A 19,060-nucleotide genomic window follows, 5' to 3' on the forward strand; every position below is an offset into this window, starting at 1 on the left:
TTGACTTAGAGGCTGGTTATACAAGTGTGTGGAGTTTGTGATAATCCATTATGTTGTACTCCTATATACACATGTATCTATATGTTACACTAATACTTCAACACAAGTTAAATTTGTTTTTTGTTTGTTTTCCAGAGACACGGTCTAGCTCTGCTGCCCAGGCTGGAGTGCATGGGTATGATCAAGCCTCACTGCACCCTTGCGTTCTTGGCCTCGTCATCCTCTTGCCTCAGCCTCCCAAAGTGTTGGGATTATAGGAGTGAGCCACTATACCAGGCCGAATTAATTTCTGTAAACGAATTTAGGAGATACTCTATGAAATGTAAACTGGTTTAAATATAAAGAGGCATTGTTGAAAATAGAAATAATGGCTTAAAAGAGAATAAAAGCTAACTAAGTATAACCAAATCTTTCTTGGAAATACAAATACCCACTTGGCTCTTCTTGGAAAGAGGTACTTTTATCACTTAGTAACAAACTCATGTGAAGTTATTATCTATGCCAATGTATTTGTAAAAAGAAACAAATGACAAGAATCAACTTACCATCCTCTTTAAGCGCATGGCAATAAAATTCTCCAGGACTATATATCACACAGACCACAACATCTACTGTTTGGTCAACAGCAAGTTCAACCCATGTCCACTCCAATGGATTTACTTTTCCTTCCACACCCAAGGGAACTGTGAAAATAATTAAACATTAAATGGACATAGTGGAGGAGGGATGTAGCGAGGTTGGGGTGGCTGAGGAATCCGCTTTTGAAGAACTGAATTTCCACTGACTTTTTAAGTGCCTTTATAGGAATATTAACCTTAAAGTCAGTCTTACAATAAATTATTATCTAAGTAAATTTCAAATTTACATTTCTGATCATGAGCTGCTGGCAACCTATAAAACCCCCCATAAAATCTTATTTTTCAAACATTCTTACAAGTATTTAGATGAATGCTTGATTTAAAAAGATGAAAGGCATTCAACATAAATTATTTTTATAAGTACAAGAAACTATTTATTTATAGAACCATCTGAACTCCAGAACAGGCACTATCCAGTAAACATTTGACTTACCACTGGTTTCTTTCACGTCACTGGGTTTATCTGTCACCATACTCTGTTCTCCCACGGCAAAGCCTGCATCTACGAGAACTTTGCTAACACTGACATCAGGCGTCTCGGATTTATCAATAAGCTCCACCAGGCAACTGTTTTCCAACTTGTCCACCACTTTCACTGTGATTATTCTGTTCTGTACAAGTTTTTTCATGAGACAAATAGCTTCTGGAGTCCAAATTCCTAATGATGGCTTTACTCCTAACAAAGAATTTTGAATGAATGTTACAACTATTCTTAAAGCATTTAGAAATTTAGCTCCTAATTTCCCCAAGTTAAACTTGAGAAACCTATGGCAAACACTGGAACAGAAACGTGTCACTTAAGAAGAACATAAAAATGAACGCATAATTAACAAAGAAAAAGCCTGCTGGTGTGCAGTGGCTCATTCCAGCACTCTGGGAGGCCGAGGCAGATTTGAGACCAGCCTGGGCAACATGGCCAGACTCACATCTCTACCAAGAAAAAAAGAAAAAGAAAAAGAAGAAGCTTGTAAAAAGCTTCTATAATACGTAAAACAAAAACCACGTAATTCCACTGATACACAATGTCCAGAAACACAAATCTACAGAGCCAGAAAGTAGATTAGTTATTACCTGGGCAGCAAGGACTAACCATAAATAGGCACGAGAGACCATACCGGGGTGATGGAAATGTTCTAAATCAGATTACGGTGATGTTTGTACAACTCAGTAAGTTTACTGAGAATTACTGAATTGTATAGTTAACACCTAAAGTGAACATTATGGTAGGTAGGAAAATTATAGCCCAATAAAATTAAGAAAGCCAAAAACAAAAGTATAAAACAATCTCTGAAGAAGTACTGGTCCCTTATATTAACATATGAAACATTGGTGGCACTTACAACTCAACACTGAAAGGGCACTTACAAATGAGCAATCCAACAGTTATGCTTCAGTCAGTTTATGAAATGCAAGGGCCAAGTAACTTACAAAAAAACTGTTTAGCCTCACTGGTAATGAGGCGAATTGAAATGATTTCACCTTTAACTCATCAAAATTGGCCAGGATGAAATAATATAGAAGCATCCCTTTGATGCACCAATGTGTACAAGAATGGACTCTCTCATACTTTTTCGTTGGGCATGTAAACTAGGTCAACCCTTTCTGGAAGAAAATGTACAATATGTATCACAAACATGAAAAGAAGGAGACTTACTGACCCGTTCCACCTGTGGGAATGTAGCCTAAGGAAGTATTTTGGGATGTAACTACATTTTGCAACAGGGCCTAAGGAAAAGATCTTGGATATGCTGCAAATGTAATACCCTTCTGAGATAGGATATTCTTTCTAAATTATGGTACGTTTGAATGAAGCCAACTAACTGACATGGAAAGAAATCTCTGATTTCTTTGGGATAAATGACATATATAGTAACTTTTAAGCATCTGATTATGATGTTGTTTTGAGAAGCAGCTTTTCCCTATTTCATGTATCTTTTCATGTTTCTTCATTTTTAGAATTTTTGAAGAATACGGAGGCTATAAAAATTTCATACCTGCTAGTACACACTTTATAGCTTGCATTGGCAATTCCAACAACTTTGGGATTATGGGACAAAGTCTCATCAAACTAAGGATTTCAAAGTTTCCATAATCTACATATCCAACCAGTACAGATTCTTCAGAAGCGTAAGCCAAAACAGAGGCACGGTACCACTGATCATCCTCTGAAAAAGGGAGAGACTCAATCTCAAATGATTTTTCCACTGTAGATGTAAACAAAAACCTTTCCTCCTCAACTTAGAGATGGTCATTTATAGATTTTTCTTTAATAGTTATCAAGCTTATAGAACAATATGTTTGCTAATTTTGCTTATCAGAAGTCTTCAACTCCTAAAATGTAATATTAATAGCTTACTATAGTAATTACGTTTTACGCTGTAATCATTAGTTTACATGCCTTGTCTCTCCAGTAGAGTTAGCTCATTAGGATAGAGAACATATCCTGATCATGTGAATCACAAGGTCTCAATCAATACATGAAGCATTCAATAGCAAGACTAGTTTTAAAACACCTGGCAAGCATGGGTCAACCAGACTCCACTAACCAAGTGATGAATTTACTGAAGGATTACTGCGTCTCCCCTTCCATGAGGCCACTGGGCCTCTCTTGGGCAGAGAGTAACAGAACCCGGTTATCGCAAGGCAGAACTTGTACCGCCCAAAAGCTGCACCATGACAGCTCCACACTTCCAGGCCCTCTTGCTATTTCAATAAAACCGGTGAAGATATGAACCCGGGGAGGTTCCACATCCACCTATTAGCTTAAACCGAATTATCTTTACCAGTCCCCCAAACCAAAAGGCTGACAAAATAACCAAAAATACCTCCTTTTTATCTCCACCTCCTTGACACACACAGGTGCTCTGCCCTTACCCAGGTCAGACCACACTCCTTTCAACCAATTTAATTTGATCTATTTAAAAACATGATTGGTTCACCCTAATATTCAAGCTTTAAATCCAGCCATCAGTGCAAATCAAAGACTCTGTTTCAATGGTTTTTACTCAATTGTAAGTAAAAAATAAATAAAAATAAATTTTAAAAATCAGTAATACTCTGTCCTTACCTGAGAACTGAGCACAACATATATCACCAATGGCTGGATAAAAATCAGAGCGTGGAGGCAACTGACCACAGTACTTGCTAAGGGATGCCTGAAGTTCAGCAAGCTTTCCTGCAGATAAAGATCACATCTTAAAGAAATACATATCTATACATTATTTCTACATATCAAGTCTCGAAGTATTTTAGCTTCACAGAGCAAAACAAGAAAGCTGACTTACGGCCACTTTGCAGTTGTTGACAAAAGAAGTCTTCTGGTGTCTGAATGTGGGCAACCACACCACAAAACTCATCACCTACATTCAAAGTTAACACTTTCGGGATTAGGTCACTTTTGTCTACAACAATGTTGTTTTCAGTTTTCATTTTTCCAACATCTTCAGGATCACCTTATCAGAAGAAAACAGAAAAATAAGCCATTCTGTTTTCATCCAAAGTAAAAAAAAAAAATTATGCATGCTTTAATCATTTTAAAAAGAATATGACTATGACTGCAAGGTTCCTGGAAGATGGCAGTCTGAGAGGTCATGGTGTTTCTTTTTCCCAATAATAAATGTTTATAATAAGGGAAGTTTTCAATGTCACCAAAAGCTAGACTGGTCCAAGAAAGAAAATCAGCGACTTATAAAAGACAAGTTCAGATCTAATTAAAACACTCTATAATACACTCTTTATAGTCCTTAAAAGAGTTCAAGAAAATGTAATTTGGAATACATATCATCTCATTATACTCAAGTAGAAACACATCAGATTAGATTAGGACCTACTCACTGTAAAGTGAAAATGATAAACCCCATAGGGAACAATTTATTAGGATAAAATAATTAGAAATTTAAAATGCATTCAACAGTTCAAAAAAGATACAAGCAACATTAGTCACAAGTCAAGAGAAAAACAATTAGGGCTAACCTAAGAGTTTAAGAAGGAAAGGCTTCAAAAGCACAATGGAAAATAACTCAGAAGAGAAAACTCACAGAAATGAAAAAAGTACATGGTTTATAAAATTCCAACTATTCATATATTTTTAGCATTGAGACTTAGAGACATTATGGCAACTTATCAGAATCCTGGAAGACAAAAACTACTACTGCTTTAAGGAACTAAAGGATAAGATATCATTCACATAAAACTAAGGCTGACTTCATTGTTTTAAACACAGAAATATGAGAAAATAATTATCTAGATTACAGACCATTAAAGGAAATGGTTCTCACCGTGAACCTATAGGTTGACTCTGAAGACCAAGGGAAGGCTGGGATAGACCACAGAAAGTGGAGGGAATTTGCTATCTAGGAATGACCTCTCAGAATGTATTACAATGGATTGGTGAAGTTATGTTAGAAATCCCATTGAAATGGATAATTGGCTCAAAACAGTAGCCAAAGTAAATTTAATGATCTCAAGTGTAAAAGTTAAGAGATAGGCTCAAATTAAAAACCATTTCTTAAAATGTTTCCAAAAGAAATCACAACATAAGGAAGAAGGCAAGAGAAAAACTTAATAGCATGGAAAATGAACCATTGCCCTGTTGTTTCACAGCACAGGATGCATAATGGTAGAAAGAGCACTAAACTGGAGTAAGGGGGCTGAGATTCTGGTTCTCTATCTCCAGGCTTAAGGTAACCCACTGGACCAGTCAGCTTCTGTTTCTTCACGTGTACATAGGTAGAGTGGGAGATCTGGGTAGTTCCATTCAGCTGCATGGGTCCATCATAAGATCCTCCATGAGTTATTGTTTAAGAGGTCTTGCTATGTTGCCCAGGCTGGAGTGTGGTGGCTATTAACAGGTACAATCATGGCATACTGGGGCCTCAAACTCCTGGTCTCCAAGCCCTCCTCCCACCTCAGCCTCCTGAGTAGCTGGGACTAGAGAAGCGAGCCACTGTGCCAGCTTTTAAAAATTATATCTGGCCAGGCGTGGCTCACGCTTGTAATCCCAGCACTTTGGGAGGCCGAGGCAGGCAGTTCACGAGGTTAGGAGATGGAGACCATCCTTGCCAACATGGTGAAACACCGTCTCTACTAAAAAGGCAAAAAAATCAGCTGGGCATGGTGGCGCACACCTCCCACCTACTAGTCCCAGCTACTCGGGAGGCTGAAGCAGGAGAATCACTTGAACCCAGGAGGCGGAGGTTGCAGGGAGCTGAGATCGCAGCACTGCACTCCAGCCTGGTGACAGAGCGAGACTCCGCCTCAAAAAAAAAAAAAAAAACTGTATCTTAAACATCTAATGTATGTCAGATGCCATACTAAGCAGTGGGGAGAAGTAGTTAAGTAAAAGGCCACAGTCTTTGCATCTAGATATTCTAAATCTTGTAGAAGACAGAAGATGTTCAGTCAGGAGCTACAGTGTCATAAATATCACAAGAGGGTGCACAATCATAATGGCAGGCTGAGTGCAGCTGGGCTTAGGAACACAGGAGGAGGAGGGGGGCAAAAGCATGGTGATGTCGCTAGCTCGGTATGCTGACATTAGAGACCAAGTTGTAAAGGCTTAAAGCCAGGCTAGGTCAAGAAGGGGCAGGACAGGAGGACTGATTTAATTGTGTGACAGAGGCACAGCTAAATTTTGAAGAAGGCAGTTTAAAGGGAACTCTTAATATCCCATATCTCATCTTTTCTGACTTCCAAATCTGATTCTCCCATACCCACCAACATTACTTGAATCCAACAAGCTGAATCCAGAGGTGTCTCAAGCCTCCATTCTCTATGTTGGCTTCTGAATCATGTCCAAACCCCTTAACACAGCTCCTGCGACCTTTAATGATCTGCTCTAGCTTACCTCCCCATCCTATACTTCTTCACCAGTGGTCAAATCTAGCCCTACTTATTTTTCAGTTTCTCAGGCCTGATCATGCTTTTTCCCATCTCTAGACCTTAACACATGTTCCTTTTCTTGCAACATACTCCCCACCGGCAGCACCTGGTTATTTCCTGCTGTGTACCATCACTTCCAGATGGCTTCATTGCAAGTCTTAGGTAGCCTCCCACCTGTCTCCGTTGCACCCTGCACTTTCTCTATCACACCTAATTTCTCTATCCCATATAATTTCTTCTGCTTGTCTGTACTGGCCTTAGCCTTCATGAAGGCACCTTCACAGTGCCTTAGTGAAGAAGATATTGCTCAGTGGTTTTCTTGTTCCTTCCATTGGATACCTTCATAGCATGAATTTACCTTCATAGCATGATATTACTGATGACTCCCCCTCCTGGAAGCATGTACTCTCTGCTGCTCTGGCAAGGTTTTTCCCATTCTGTTCCCACCTTTCCCATTATAGCTCCTCACTCCATGTTGCAGGCCCCAGCTTCTTCTTCTTCCTCATTCTTCCTCACTCTATTGCACCAGAACTTACGGTTTCAACCATGACTACCACTAGACCTCTAACTGTTTGGTTTCCTCCTCCAAATGACAAAGAACTGAAAGCTTTTCATCAGAGCTGTCCCACCAAGATATGTGTTCTCAGGCATATCACATAGGCAAATACTCTAAGAATACAGATAGGGAGATAAACTATGACATTGGAAAATGTTTCAATTGTCCATGAATGATGAGGATTCCTGAGCTAAGAAAATGGTAGTAGGGAAAGAAATAAAAAAGACATACACAAGGGATACTTGGGAAGAAGAATCAAAGACTTGGCAACCAATTAGGGCAAAGGATGGGAGGTAAGAAGATAGATTTAAGGATGATTTAAGTGTGCTTATGTGACCAGATGTGTCCAACCATGGCACTGTCAATCTAGCAATCACCTCTGGATGAATGAGTAAGAGGCAATGAATTATATCTACTCCTAAAGCAATCGGTATAGGAGCAAAGTAAAGGATCAAAAACATAATACAAAACACAGGTGACTAGGCAATGAGGAAATAAAATACTGAAAGTGAAATTTCTTGGTTCTCTTGTTTATCTAAATAAACCACAAACACAAGTTTTTACAGAAGTAAAAAATCGTCAGAAACACTGTCCTACTGGAACAGAATTTTACAGCCCTATTAATTACTGGTGGAATACCCAAGAAGGAAGAAAAACAAACTAAGAAATGTGAGCTAAAAAGCCCTAACCTAACTTGGCAGGGCGCAGTGGCTCACGTCTGTAATCCCAGCACTTCGGGAGGCTGAATCGGGTGAATCACTCTCAGGTCAGGAGTTCAAGATCAGCTTGGCCAACATGGTGAAACCCTGTCTCTACTAAAAATACAAAAAATTAGCTGGGTGTGCTGGCGGGCGCCTGTAATCCCAGCTCCTCCAGCAGCTGAGGTAGGAGAATCACTTGAACCAGGGAGGCGGAGGCTACAGGGAGCCGAGACCATGCCACTGCACTCCAGCTTGGACAAGAGTGAAACTCTATCTCAAAAAAAAAAAAAAAAAAAAAAAAAACCCTAACTCTAAAGTGTTATGATATTTAATACTTCATATCTGATGATTACCATGTTAAGGATTCATGTGGAAAATGGACAGAGGAGGAGAACAGGCAGGAAGATTGAGATTAGAAATGATATACTACTAAATATAAAATAGCATATTTAAATCGCTCATAGAATGTTTATCGTTAACAAGTCTTAACAGTGCTAAAGTTGTGCCTTTGTTTAGTAGGTAGATGGTCTTCAATAACTGAAGTCGTTATACCACTCAATATCAATCTATACTCACTTTGATCTGCATTTTCCTTCTTAGAATCTTGTCCATTGGGTTTCAAGCCATATCCCATTTCTATAAGCACATGGTCCAAAAGTTTTCCTAAAAAGTGATTAAGAAAATATGCCTCCATTGAGAAACTATACAAAGAATTATGGGAAAAGCATAAAGAAGAAACAAGTCAATCATACAACCCACGTTCATAGCTATTAATAGGCTGGTATATGTTTTGCCAGTTCAGTTCCTATGGGTAAGCTATGGTAATGCCCAGCTTAAAAAACTGAGGCAAAATTACCATAGTCACCTGACAGAATTTTTTCTCTGAAATATAATTTTAAAAATTTTCGTGGGTACATAGTAGGTGTACATATTTATAGGTTACATGAGATGTTTTGAAACGGGCATGCCGTGTGAAATAAACACACCACAGAGAAGGAGGTAACCATCCCCTCAAGCATCCTTTGAGTTACAAATCATCCAATTACAGTCTAAGTTACTTTAAAACGTACAATTATTATTGACTACAGTCACCCTATTGTGCTATCGAATAGTAGGTCTTACTCAGTCTTTTAACTATTTTTTTTTTTGTACCCATTAACCATCCCTACCCACTCCCAGCCCCCGACTACCCTTCCTGGCCTCTGGTAACCAGTCTTCTACTCCCTATTTGACAGAAATTTTAACGAAAATATTTCACTTTGAAATCCTGAAGAACACGAAAGATTCGTTTACCACCTCACAAATATGCTTAGAATGACCACTGTTTATGGGAAATAAATTTAAGAGATAAGTACGGCTGAAACAAGGGTCAGCATGGACCCAAACTTCAAGTTCCCTGAAATAACATCCAAAAGCTGAGATCATAACATGAAACACAGCAAACAACAGATTTTTTACTTAATTTCACAAGAGATTAGCTGATTTTCTACCAAATCAGCCATGATGCCAGATCTCGGAAAGCACAGGGGTGATACCCTGGAAACTGGGAGGCACCCATCACACTGTGAGAAGTCATTTATCAAACAGGTGAAAGGCCAGAAGGGAAGAAGAGAATTCTACAGCATTTCCATTTCTACAGCTTAGCTACTATGTACTAGCCAAATGCAGTTCTGTGAAGGTTACTCCAAGAAAAAGAACTGATATAAGGACAAATGAATTCAGAGAACTTCAAGAGTTTTCTCAATAAAGGGGCCAGTATTCAGGAGTAGATATTATAATGGCTCTATTAAAGGCATAGTAGTTACGCCCACATGAAGTCTAAATCTAGCCAGCCACCTAATTCTATGAATTTGTGCCACATCTTTGACAAACTGCCAATTTCAAGAATGGGTTCAGTCACAATCTGAATGACTCCAGAGGGCAGTTTACCTGGCCTCACTTGATGTTTCTGTTTCTTGAGAAACAGGTGGAAACTACATATCCTATTAAGTACTCAATTTAAAAAGACAGATCTTACCTGAATTTGGCAGCTCAACTTCTACAGCAAAGGTAACCACTTCCTCTTCCAAGATGTCGACAATCTTTATGGAGCAGTACTGCTCCATTAACAGTGGTTTAGTAGCTTTGATACAATCATTACTCCAATTCCCTTCTGCTGCGATAACATTGGCTACAAAACACTTTATGGCCTGAAAAATTTTATGCAGCTTACAAAAATTACCATTTAAAAATGATTTTTTCTAATTATTTGTAAATAAAAGAATGTATTTCATGCTGAAAACTTACCACAAATCTTCAAGTACTAATCAGATAGACAATTTTATGTATAATTATTATTAGCCTCTGTTAGTACTGTATTCATAATGCTTACTTTTGGTACTTGAAGCTTGAGAAATTTATGAAAGAATAATTATCCTTCAATTATACATAAATTAAGGCCAATTTTAGATACTATAATATAGAAATGATTATTTTGAAGAGCAAATTAAAAAGATGTGCCTAAAAATGTTAGCTTCTCACCTTGGGCAGTAGTTAACTAAATAAGGTCAAGATAGCCCATGAGTGTTCATTTACATAGTACAGGTACAATAACACAGCAGAACAGAACAAGCAAACACTGTGCCCATCAAAACATTGACAACAGCTCCTTTGGGACACTATTAAAAATCTAGAAAGTAAAAGAGACTCACACAAGGAGGAAACAAGTCAATGTTCCTGTTGAGGTGGTAAATTCTGTTTAATGGAATTATTTCTTCATTTCCATAATCAATATATAAGACATGTGCCTTCTTTTGCTGCACATCAACGTTTTGTATGATTGCTCTGTTCCAGGTCTGAAAGTGAAATATAATGGTACTCTGCTTCATAACAGCATTTCACAATCTTAGATTTAAAAACCCTCAATCAATCTATAGAACATGCAAAGGCAAGGCTCCTGTTCTGAGGCACTCAATTAATAAGCCAACTTAATTTTTTAAGAATCTTGCTAAGAAATCCCTAAAATTGTCTAGTTAGGACATGTTATTAATAATATGCACAACTATTCCAAAGCTATTTCTATCCCATAAGACTATCACACACTAATGCCTCAGCTTCCCAAATCAAACACAAGCTCTGAGACTAGCCATCGGGCCACAACCAGCAATTCAGGAACCCGTAAACAGAGTTGGAGAGGAGTAAGACAGGGAGGAAGCAGGGTGAACAGAGCATGGGATACTGAAGAGGAACAGAAGGATGATCAGAGGCTGGCTTTAAGCCTTGTCATGCATCATTAAAAGCTCTGGTGTTCAGTTCATACCAGCAAAGTTAGCTCAAACGTTTTAAATAATTCACTTCATTACGGGTTACCTGATCAACAGTGTACTTGGCAATACAAACTTCCCCCTTAACAGGAATATAGTCTTTTTCATGCATATTTGCATATGTTTCTTTTAAGCTGACAGAGAGTTGGTTCATGTATTCTAAAACTTCTGAAGAATATAACTGCACATAGAAGTCTCCTGGGTGTTTGAATTCGGTAACTGTACCCTTTCAAAGATAAAAAAAGAGGAATAATTCATAAGGCACACAAGGAAATGTAAATTTCTTAAAGCTTTGTAACTAAGACACAAACAGCATTGTAGACAGTTTTTGCAATGTTTCTTAATCAGATTATGTTTTGTAGCTACCGCATGAACTCAAAAATAGGAAACGAGAATAAATACAGTTCTCTGGATCTCTGTCTATGGAGACTGAAGAATAACAAATACCTTTATTTCCATGGTTTTCTTGAGTTGTAGACTTCTCAAATCAGAAAACATTATTCTCTCAGCCCAAATGGCTATTTCCTTAGTAACTCCAAGTGGACAGTCACTCTAGTTTGAAAAATACCACAGAAGTGAGTTACTTAAAAGCACGTTTCAATGATTCTATGGCCACTACATGCCGGAACCGCAATCACAATATCCTGACTCTTAGGCTTGAATAAAAGAACACAGAAATAGGGAAGGCCTCCAAGAGTCACTAAAACCCACTGTCCACAGGCAGTGGGCACAGCACTGGGAATAACCCAAGAATAAGGCCACACGGATGAAGAGAAGGTTGACTTTATTTCAAAAAAAAAAAAAAAAAAATGAAAGTGGTGGTGGTGGAGGTATTATTTTAAATCTGTACTTGTTAATGTTTTCTGTAAGAATGAATACTTGAAGTCACATTTTTTTAAGTAGAGGTTAGAAGCAGCTAAAGCAAGCTAAAAATTATTCATAAATATGAGTTGGACACGACAGATGTTTTTCGGATTACAAATAATTCAGCCCATGTTGTTGTCTAAATGGGGAACTACTATCAGAAAAAAAATCCTTAGATAGATAACTAGGCCCCATCAGAGTACAGCACATAAAGCTAAAACCTGTACCTGCAGAGGCATGATTAATCCACATGATTTTACACTGAGATACTGCCACATCCTTTTTGGAAAAAAAAGATGAATTCTCAAACACCCCTGATTGTATCACTGTGGTGTAAATAGTTATATAATAGGAAACTTGCTTTTAAATATTGATAAAATACAGAAATAAGCCTAAAATATTTATCTTACATCTTCTTAATTCAATAAAGAGGAGTCATTCAAAATTTAAAGACAAAGTATACCATACCTTATTGTTTACCTCCACATTCTTTGTTTCAACAGATGATTTATTATCAAGTTTGTGGAAACTGCAATAAAGCAACAGATTACAATATTTATACTACAGAGGCAATTAACATAGGGGCTATCAACCATAATTATGGTAAATTCTCAATGAACAAAATCCTGAAAGAGCAAAACAGCTTCTTCCAGAATCACAGTGGTAATGTAAAACTCCCCGGTGCTGGCTACACAGTGGTCCACACCCTGTGTGTGCTATAGGTGTGCTTCTTCCAAAAGCCACCTAATGAGACAGAGAGACAGAGACAGAGAGAGGGGGAGAGGGGAAGGGGGGGAGGGACAGAGACAGACAGAATATCTCCAAGCCTGTTTTCTTATCTGTAAAATGGAGATAATTCCCTACATTACTTACACAGAATTTTGAGGTCATATGTGAAACTGTTTTGTAAACTGGTAAATGCCATGCAAGTACAATTTATGTATTTACAAATAAAAACACAACTCGAGGCATGTAAGAGTTCCAAACTTATTAAAATCCAGGAAAGTACACATCATTAAAAGTAAGGCATTCTAAAGCTCTAAACGTGAAAGAAAAACCCTTTGAAGGTTATAAATCTTCACATGTACTACCTGGTAAAACGATACACATGAAAATTAGTTCATAGAGCTGTTCACTTCAGATTTGTACACTTTGTTATAGAGCTTAAGAAAAAGTAACTTCTACTTGGTTGTGGTCTGCTTAACTAATTGGATGCTTATTGTATTAGAACCTTTTACATAATCCTTAATGAATAAAAAGATCATAAATCCTTACTTTGGCTGAACAGGCTTGCACACGATGCTGTGTGCAGACCAGTCTCTTCTCTGACATGCTGTGGAGCAATAGTAGGTCTGCTTGCACTGAGAGCACCTCATTGATCCTAGAGAACACCACCCACAAAATAGTTCAGATGAAGATCAAGACATTCTCAAAGTCCACACTTTATCAAATATCATTCTATTAACCATGGCAAGAAGAGAATTGTGCTATTTAGGATTAGGTGTTCAGATTATGCTTTTAAACTCTCAGAATACAGAGAAAAAAGGACCACAAGGATTAAAAAAAGGGAGATCAGACTGGGTCACATAACTGAGTTTCCTAATAGACCTCAGAATACATGTTATAAAAGCAGAAAGTGGCCAGGTGCAGTGGCTCACGTCTGTAATCTCAGCACTTTGGGAGACCAAGGCAGGCTGAAGACCTGAGCTCAGGAGTTCGAGACCAGCCTGGCCAACATGGTGAAACCCTGTCTCTACTAAAAATACAAAAATTAGCCAGGCGTGGTAGTGGGCACTTGTAATCCCAGCTACTCGGGAGGCTGAGACAGAAGAATCTCTTGAATCCGGGAGGTGGAGGTTGCAGTGAGCTGAGATTGTACCACTGCACTCCAGCCTGGGTGACAGAGCGAGACTCTGTCTCAAAAAACAAAAACAAAAACAAAAACAAAAACAAAACCAGCAGCAAGTAATGGTGAAAAACATGCAGTGGCTCACGCCTGTAATCCCAGCACTTCCCAGCACTTTGGGAGACCAAGGAGGGTGGATCACTTAATGTCAGGAGTTTGAGACCAGCCTGGCCAACATGGTGAAACCCCATCTCTACAAAAATACAAAAATAAGCCTGGTGTGGTGGTGGGCACCTGTAGTCCCAGTTACTTGGGAGGCTGAGGCAGGAGAATCGCTTGAACCCAGGAGGCAGAGGTTGCACTGAGCCAAGATCAAGCAAAGTAAACAAAACTTTTTTGTAGTGAAAACAGACTTGTACAAGCGACTGAAATGGCTGCGTATCATGAAAAACAACAACAAAAAAAACCAATGAGAATCACACCTAGAAAAACCCAGGGAGATCTTGAAATACAGGATTTAAAAAAAAAATCCCATCAGTGTTCATGCTAAAGAAACAGGTTATCTAAAAAACAAAAACAACAACAACAAAAACCCACAAAGAAGTAACCACCAACCAGTCTGGCCTCAAATGCTTCCATCCTAAAATAAACTTTTAAAAAGTTACACATCCAAATAGCCAGTAATAAACAGAAGAAACTGCTCAAGATCATTGATCATGAGGGCACTGCAAATTTAACTGTAAACTGGTAAATGCTATGCAAGTAAGACTTATGTACTGAAAAATTAGAACTCAAGAGGCGTATGACAATTCCAACTTACCCACGAGAAGGGCTATAATTAAAAACACAAACACCAAATGTGGATGAGGATGTGGAACAACCAAAACTCCTTCCCAGTGGGAAAAGGAAATGGGACAATACCTTGGAAATGGTTTGGTAGCTTCTTATACGGTTAAACACACACCTACCCTTTGACTCAGTCATTCTGTGTCTACCTGTGCACCCACAATAAATGAAAACATATGTCCACACGAACACTTGTACAAAAATGTTGAGAGCTCTATTCATAACAGACAAAAGCTGGACCCAGCCAAAATATTCATCAATAGAACAGTTCAACTATGGTATAACCGTACAATGAGATACTATTCAGTAAGAAACAAAAAATAATGGTACGTGCAACGGCATGGATTAACCTCAACAGTATTATTGTATATGAAATAAGCTTGATACAAAAGAGTCCATGCTGTATGATTCCACTTATGTGAAATTCTATGACAGGCAAAATTATTTCATGAGTAGAAAACCAATGGTTGCTTCTCAGAAGTAGAGACTGGGATGGGACATGAGAAAACTTCCTGAGGAGACAGAAACATCCTATATTATGACAAGGATGTAAGTCTGTGCATTTCAATACATGTGAGCTTCCTCTAAAAAGCTATAAATCCACTGAGGAAGCAGGAAGAACGGGAAGGGATGGGTGAAGAGGAACGGCAGGATGCTGACAGCTGCTGAGGCTGAGACGGGTGTGTGGCATGGGGACACTGTTCTAATTACACTTAATGTTTTATCATCTGCCACAATGAAATGTTTTGCAAATACGTACAACAAGAATTCAGACACCTAAGAACAATATGCTTACCAAACAGGCCACACCGATGGCAAGTTGTGGACCGAAGAGGAGGTCCTAAGGAGGTGAAGAGCCCTGGATTATTTATGGACAAGGAATTCTCGACCAACTTGTTTAGTTTTTTTGATTTTGCAGGAGGTACATTATTTCCGGGCTTCTATTAAGAACAAAGAAGAGCAATGTTAGAATTTGGCAATAACTTTTCCATTTAAATACTAGGTTTGGGACTACTTCAGATAAGATCAAGTAGATGTACTTTTCCTTATTCCTTCTATTAAGGTAAACTAAAACCCTGAACTTATATATAAAACAAACATAAGGTGACTCAAAGTGGGAAAGGAGGAGGTGGGCTGACTGGGAACCTGGAGACCCAAAGAGCGACATGGCAATAAGATGTCTGGGTTTTCTTTTTGCCTCACATATATCAGACTGGGTGCTGGAGAAGCCAGCAACCCAGGAACACTAAAAGGCAGAGATGATATAAGCTCCAACAAGAAAAGGCCTGCTCTCTAGCCGCGTGTGGTGGTGGGCACCTGCAGTCCCAGCCACTTCCGAGGCTGAGGAGGCAGGAACACTGGAGTCCAGGAGCTCAAGGCTGTAGCGAGCTATGATAGCGCCTGTGAATGGTCACTGCACTCCAGCCTGGCCAACATAGTGAGACCCTCATCATTTAAAAGAAAAAATTAAAAACCTGCTCTGTCTAGCCAAAGGACGAGAAAAGAGGCAGACCAGCAAGACAGAAAACTTAACATTAACTGCTCTACTCCAGACACCACAGACAAAACTGTGGCCCCACTCCCACCCACAAAGGGAGAGTATGGGGCCAAGATTTCCACCCTCACAAGGCTACAGTGAGGTGCCCCAACCTGCTCCCAAGTGTGGCATGAGAGAAGACCAACAGAATAGGGTGCCAGCACTTTATCCCTGAAGTGGGAGGATGACATCCCTCCCTGCGGAGGCCACATGGGGAACGTGGATTTCCACCTGGCAGCAATGAGGTGCCCCCCTCCCACCCCAACCAAGGTGGTGTCAGAAAAGACTTAGTGTAGAGTCCAGACTTTACACCACCATTCAATACTAACTAGTTCCTCCTAATACCCTCTCCTTCAGTCAGCCCTCTCTCAACCCGTGTCACTAGATACCAGATGGGGAGCTGTAATGAGGCACTCACTACTGTCAGCCAGAAAGCAATCAGTTGAGGCCTCTTGTGAAGCTGGAACTCCCATCCTCACCCAATAGAAAGAGCTCCCCAATTGAATATCAGAGGCTGAGCAGGGAACCTGGACATATACCCCAAACCTGGCAGTAACAAACTAGCAGCCAGAGCAGTGTCAGAGGAAGCCAGCTAAAACAGGAAGTTTAAATAAGATACAGAGGCTGGGTGTGGTGGGTTACGCCTGTAATCCCAGCACTTTGGGAGGCTGAGGTGGGCAGATGTCTTGAGGCCATGAGTTCAAGATCATCCTGGCCAATATGGCGAAACCCCATCTCTACTAAAAATACAAAAATTAGCCAGGCATGGTAGCACATGCCCATAATCCCAGTTACTCAGGAAGCTGAGGCATGACGATCACTTGAACCCAGGAGGCAGAGGTTGCAGTGAGCTGAGATCATGCATCTGCACTCCAGCCTGGGCAACAGAATGAGACTCAATCAAAAAAAAAAAAAAAAAAAAAAAAGTCTCATAATACCCAAGATATCCCAGTTTCAATAGAATTCAGTAGACAATAACTCATTGCACCAAGAATCAGGAAGATCACAAACAAATGCCGGAAAAAAAAAATCAAGCGCCCAACATCAAGATGTCAAAAACGTTCATTTATCTATAAAGATTTTAAAGCAGTCATCAATATGTTAACAAGCAATTATGATAGGCTTGAAACAAATGAATAGGGAGTCTCCCTAAAGAAATAAAAGATATAAAGAACCAAACGGGTATTTTAAAACTGAAAAGTATAACAAAAATACAAAACACAATAGCAGGCTCACTAGCATAATGGAGGGAAAAGAGGAAACAATCAGTGAACTTGAAGATAGAACCACAGAAACGCCTGACCTGAACAACAGAGTGAAAATGAATTAATAAATGAATAGTCTGGGGGACCTGTGGGACTACAACAAAAGATCTAGTACTCATGTCTTCAGAAAGGTGAAAGAAGGTAGGGCTGAGAAGTATTCAAAAAATGACTGCTGAGGCTGGGCACGGTGGCTCACGCCTGTAATCCCAAGGCTGGGAGGCTGAGGCGGGTGGGACCACCTGAGGTCAGGAGTTTGAGACCAGCCTGGCCAACATGGCAAAACCCCATCTCTACTAAAAATACAAAAATTAGCTGGGTGTAGTGGAGGGCATCTGTAATCCCAGATACTTGGGAGGCTGAGACAGGAGAATCGCTTAAACCCAGGAGGCGGAGGTTGCAGTGAGCCCAGATCACGCCACTGCACTCCAGCCCAGGCGACAAGAGCCAAACTCTGTCTCAAAAAACAAAACAAAACAAAACAAAAAGACTGCTAGAAACTTCCAAATTTGGTAGGAGATACAAATCTACTAATTCAAGAAGCTGAGTGAGCCCCAGAGTAAACTGAGACTAAACACCAAGACACATCTTAAAATTCTGAAAATTAAAAGCTTGAAAGCAGAAAGAAAATAATCCCTTACCTGTATGGGGGGGGGGGGGAATTTTAAAATTCCTCCTATTAAGATAAACTAAAACCCTGAACTTATATATAAAACAAACATAAGGTGACTCTGAAAGTGGGAAAGGAGGTGGTGGGCTGACTAGGAACCTGGAGACCCAAAGAGCTACATGGCAGTAAGGTATCTTTAAAAAGACAGATTTCTCATTAGAGACCATGGAGGCCAGAAGAAAGTGACAAAACATTTTTCAAGCTCTGAAAGAAAACTGTTATCTGAGAAACTTATCCAAGGAAAATATCCTCCAGGAATGAATGGGCAATCAAGACTTTTCAGATGAAAGAAAATGAAGAGAATTTGTTACCAGTAGCTTTATCCTAAAAGAATGGCTTAAGGAAGTTCTCTAAAGAGAAAAGAAATGATAAAGGCAGGAACACTGAAACAGAAAGAGAAGAAAAACACAATAGGCCGGGCTCAGTGGCTCACTTTGTAATCCCAGCACTTTGTGAGTCTGAGGTGGGAGGACTGAGCTCAGGAGTTTGAGACCCGACAAACGAAACCTATTAGTAAGTACAATAGACTTTCTCCTGTTGAGCGTTCTAAATCATGTTTGAGAGTTTGAGCAAAAACGATAAACTGTCTGAAGGAGTTCTAAATCTGAGATAGAATACGTAAGACGTAAATGGGTGAAGGTAAAGAAATGTATGGGGAGGTAAGGTGTCTGCATTATACTCACATTGGTAAAATGATAACTATCATGTGTATACATGATGTCATATGTAGAGCAACCACTGGAAAAGGTATACAAAGATACACACTTGAAAACACTGGATAAAAATAAAAATTACAGAAAGTATTCAAGTAACCCACAAGAAGGCAGGAAAAACAAACAAAACAAAACAAATGGCATAAACTCTCAAGTATCAATTACATAAAACATACACAGTCTAAGCATACCAACTGAAAGACAGACTGTCCTAGTGAATTTAAAAACATTACCCAAATATATGG

At 39.3% G+C, this 19,060-nt stretch overlaps 1 protein-coding gene across 6 annotated transcripts in view; it reads right to left on the bottom strand.

Moving 5' to 3' along the window:
* Window positions 1–19,060, bottom strand: part of TDRD1 (tudor domain containing 1) — a 53,033-nt gene that overhangs the window by 17,450 nt on the left and 16,523 nt on the right. For 5 of the 6 annotated variants that reach the window (XM_058435761.1, XM_058435756.1, XM_058435755.1 and 2 more), the window contains exons 4-16: window positions 15,430–15,574; window positions 13,217–13,322; window positions 12,410–12,470; window positions 11,525–11,629; window positions 11,124–11,303; window positions 10,466–10,609; window positions 9,793–9,964; window positions 8,352–8,438; window positions 3,923–4,090; window positions 3,706–3,813; window positions 2,633–2,803; window positions 1,072–1,314; window positions 546–683 (exon numbers count right to left, since the gene is read on the bottom strand). In XM_058435761.1, coding sequence (XP_058291744.1) covers window positions 546–683; window positions 1,072–1,314; window positions 2,633–2,803; window positions 3,706–3,813; window positions 3,923–4,090; window positions 8,352–8,438; window positions 9,793–9,964; window positions 10,466–10,609; window positions 11,124–11,303; window positions 11,525–11,629; window positions 12,410–12,470; window positions 13,217–13,322; window positions 15,430–15,574 — 1,828 coding nt within the window. The remainder of the gene's footprint in view (window positions 1–545; window positions 684–1,071; window positions 1,315–2,632; window positions 2,804–3,705; window positions 3,814–3,922; window positions 4,091–8,351; window positions 8,439–9,792; window positions 9,965–10,465; window positions 10,610–11,123; window positions 11,304–11,524; window positions 11,630–12,409; window positions 12,471–13,216; window positions 13,323–15,429; window positions 15,575–19,060) is intronic. The other variant, XM_058435760.1, reaches the window with a different exon arrangement.

Source organism: Hylobates moloch, unplaced genomic scaffold (genome assembly GCF_009828535.3).
Source record: "Hylobates moloch isolate HMO894 unplaced genomic scaffold, HMol_V3 SCAFFOLD_3, whole genome shotgun sequence".
NCBI classification, from domain to species: domain Eukaryota; kingdom Metazoa; phylum Chordata; class Mammalia; order Primates; family Hylobatidae; genus Hylobates; species Hylobates moloch.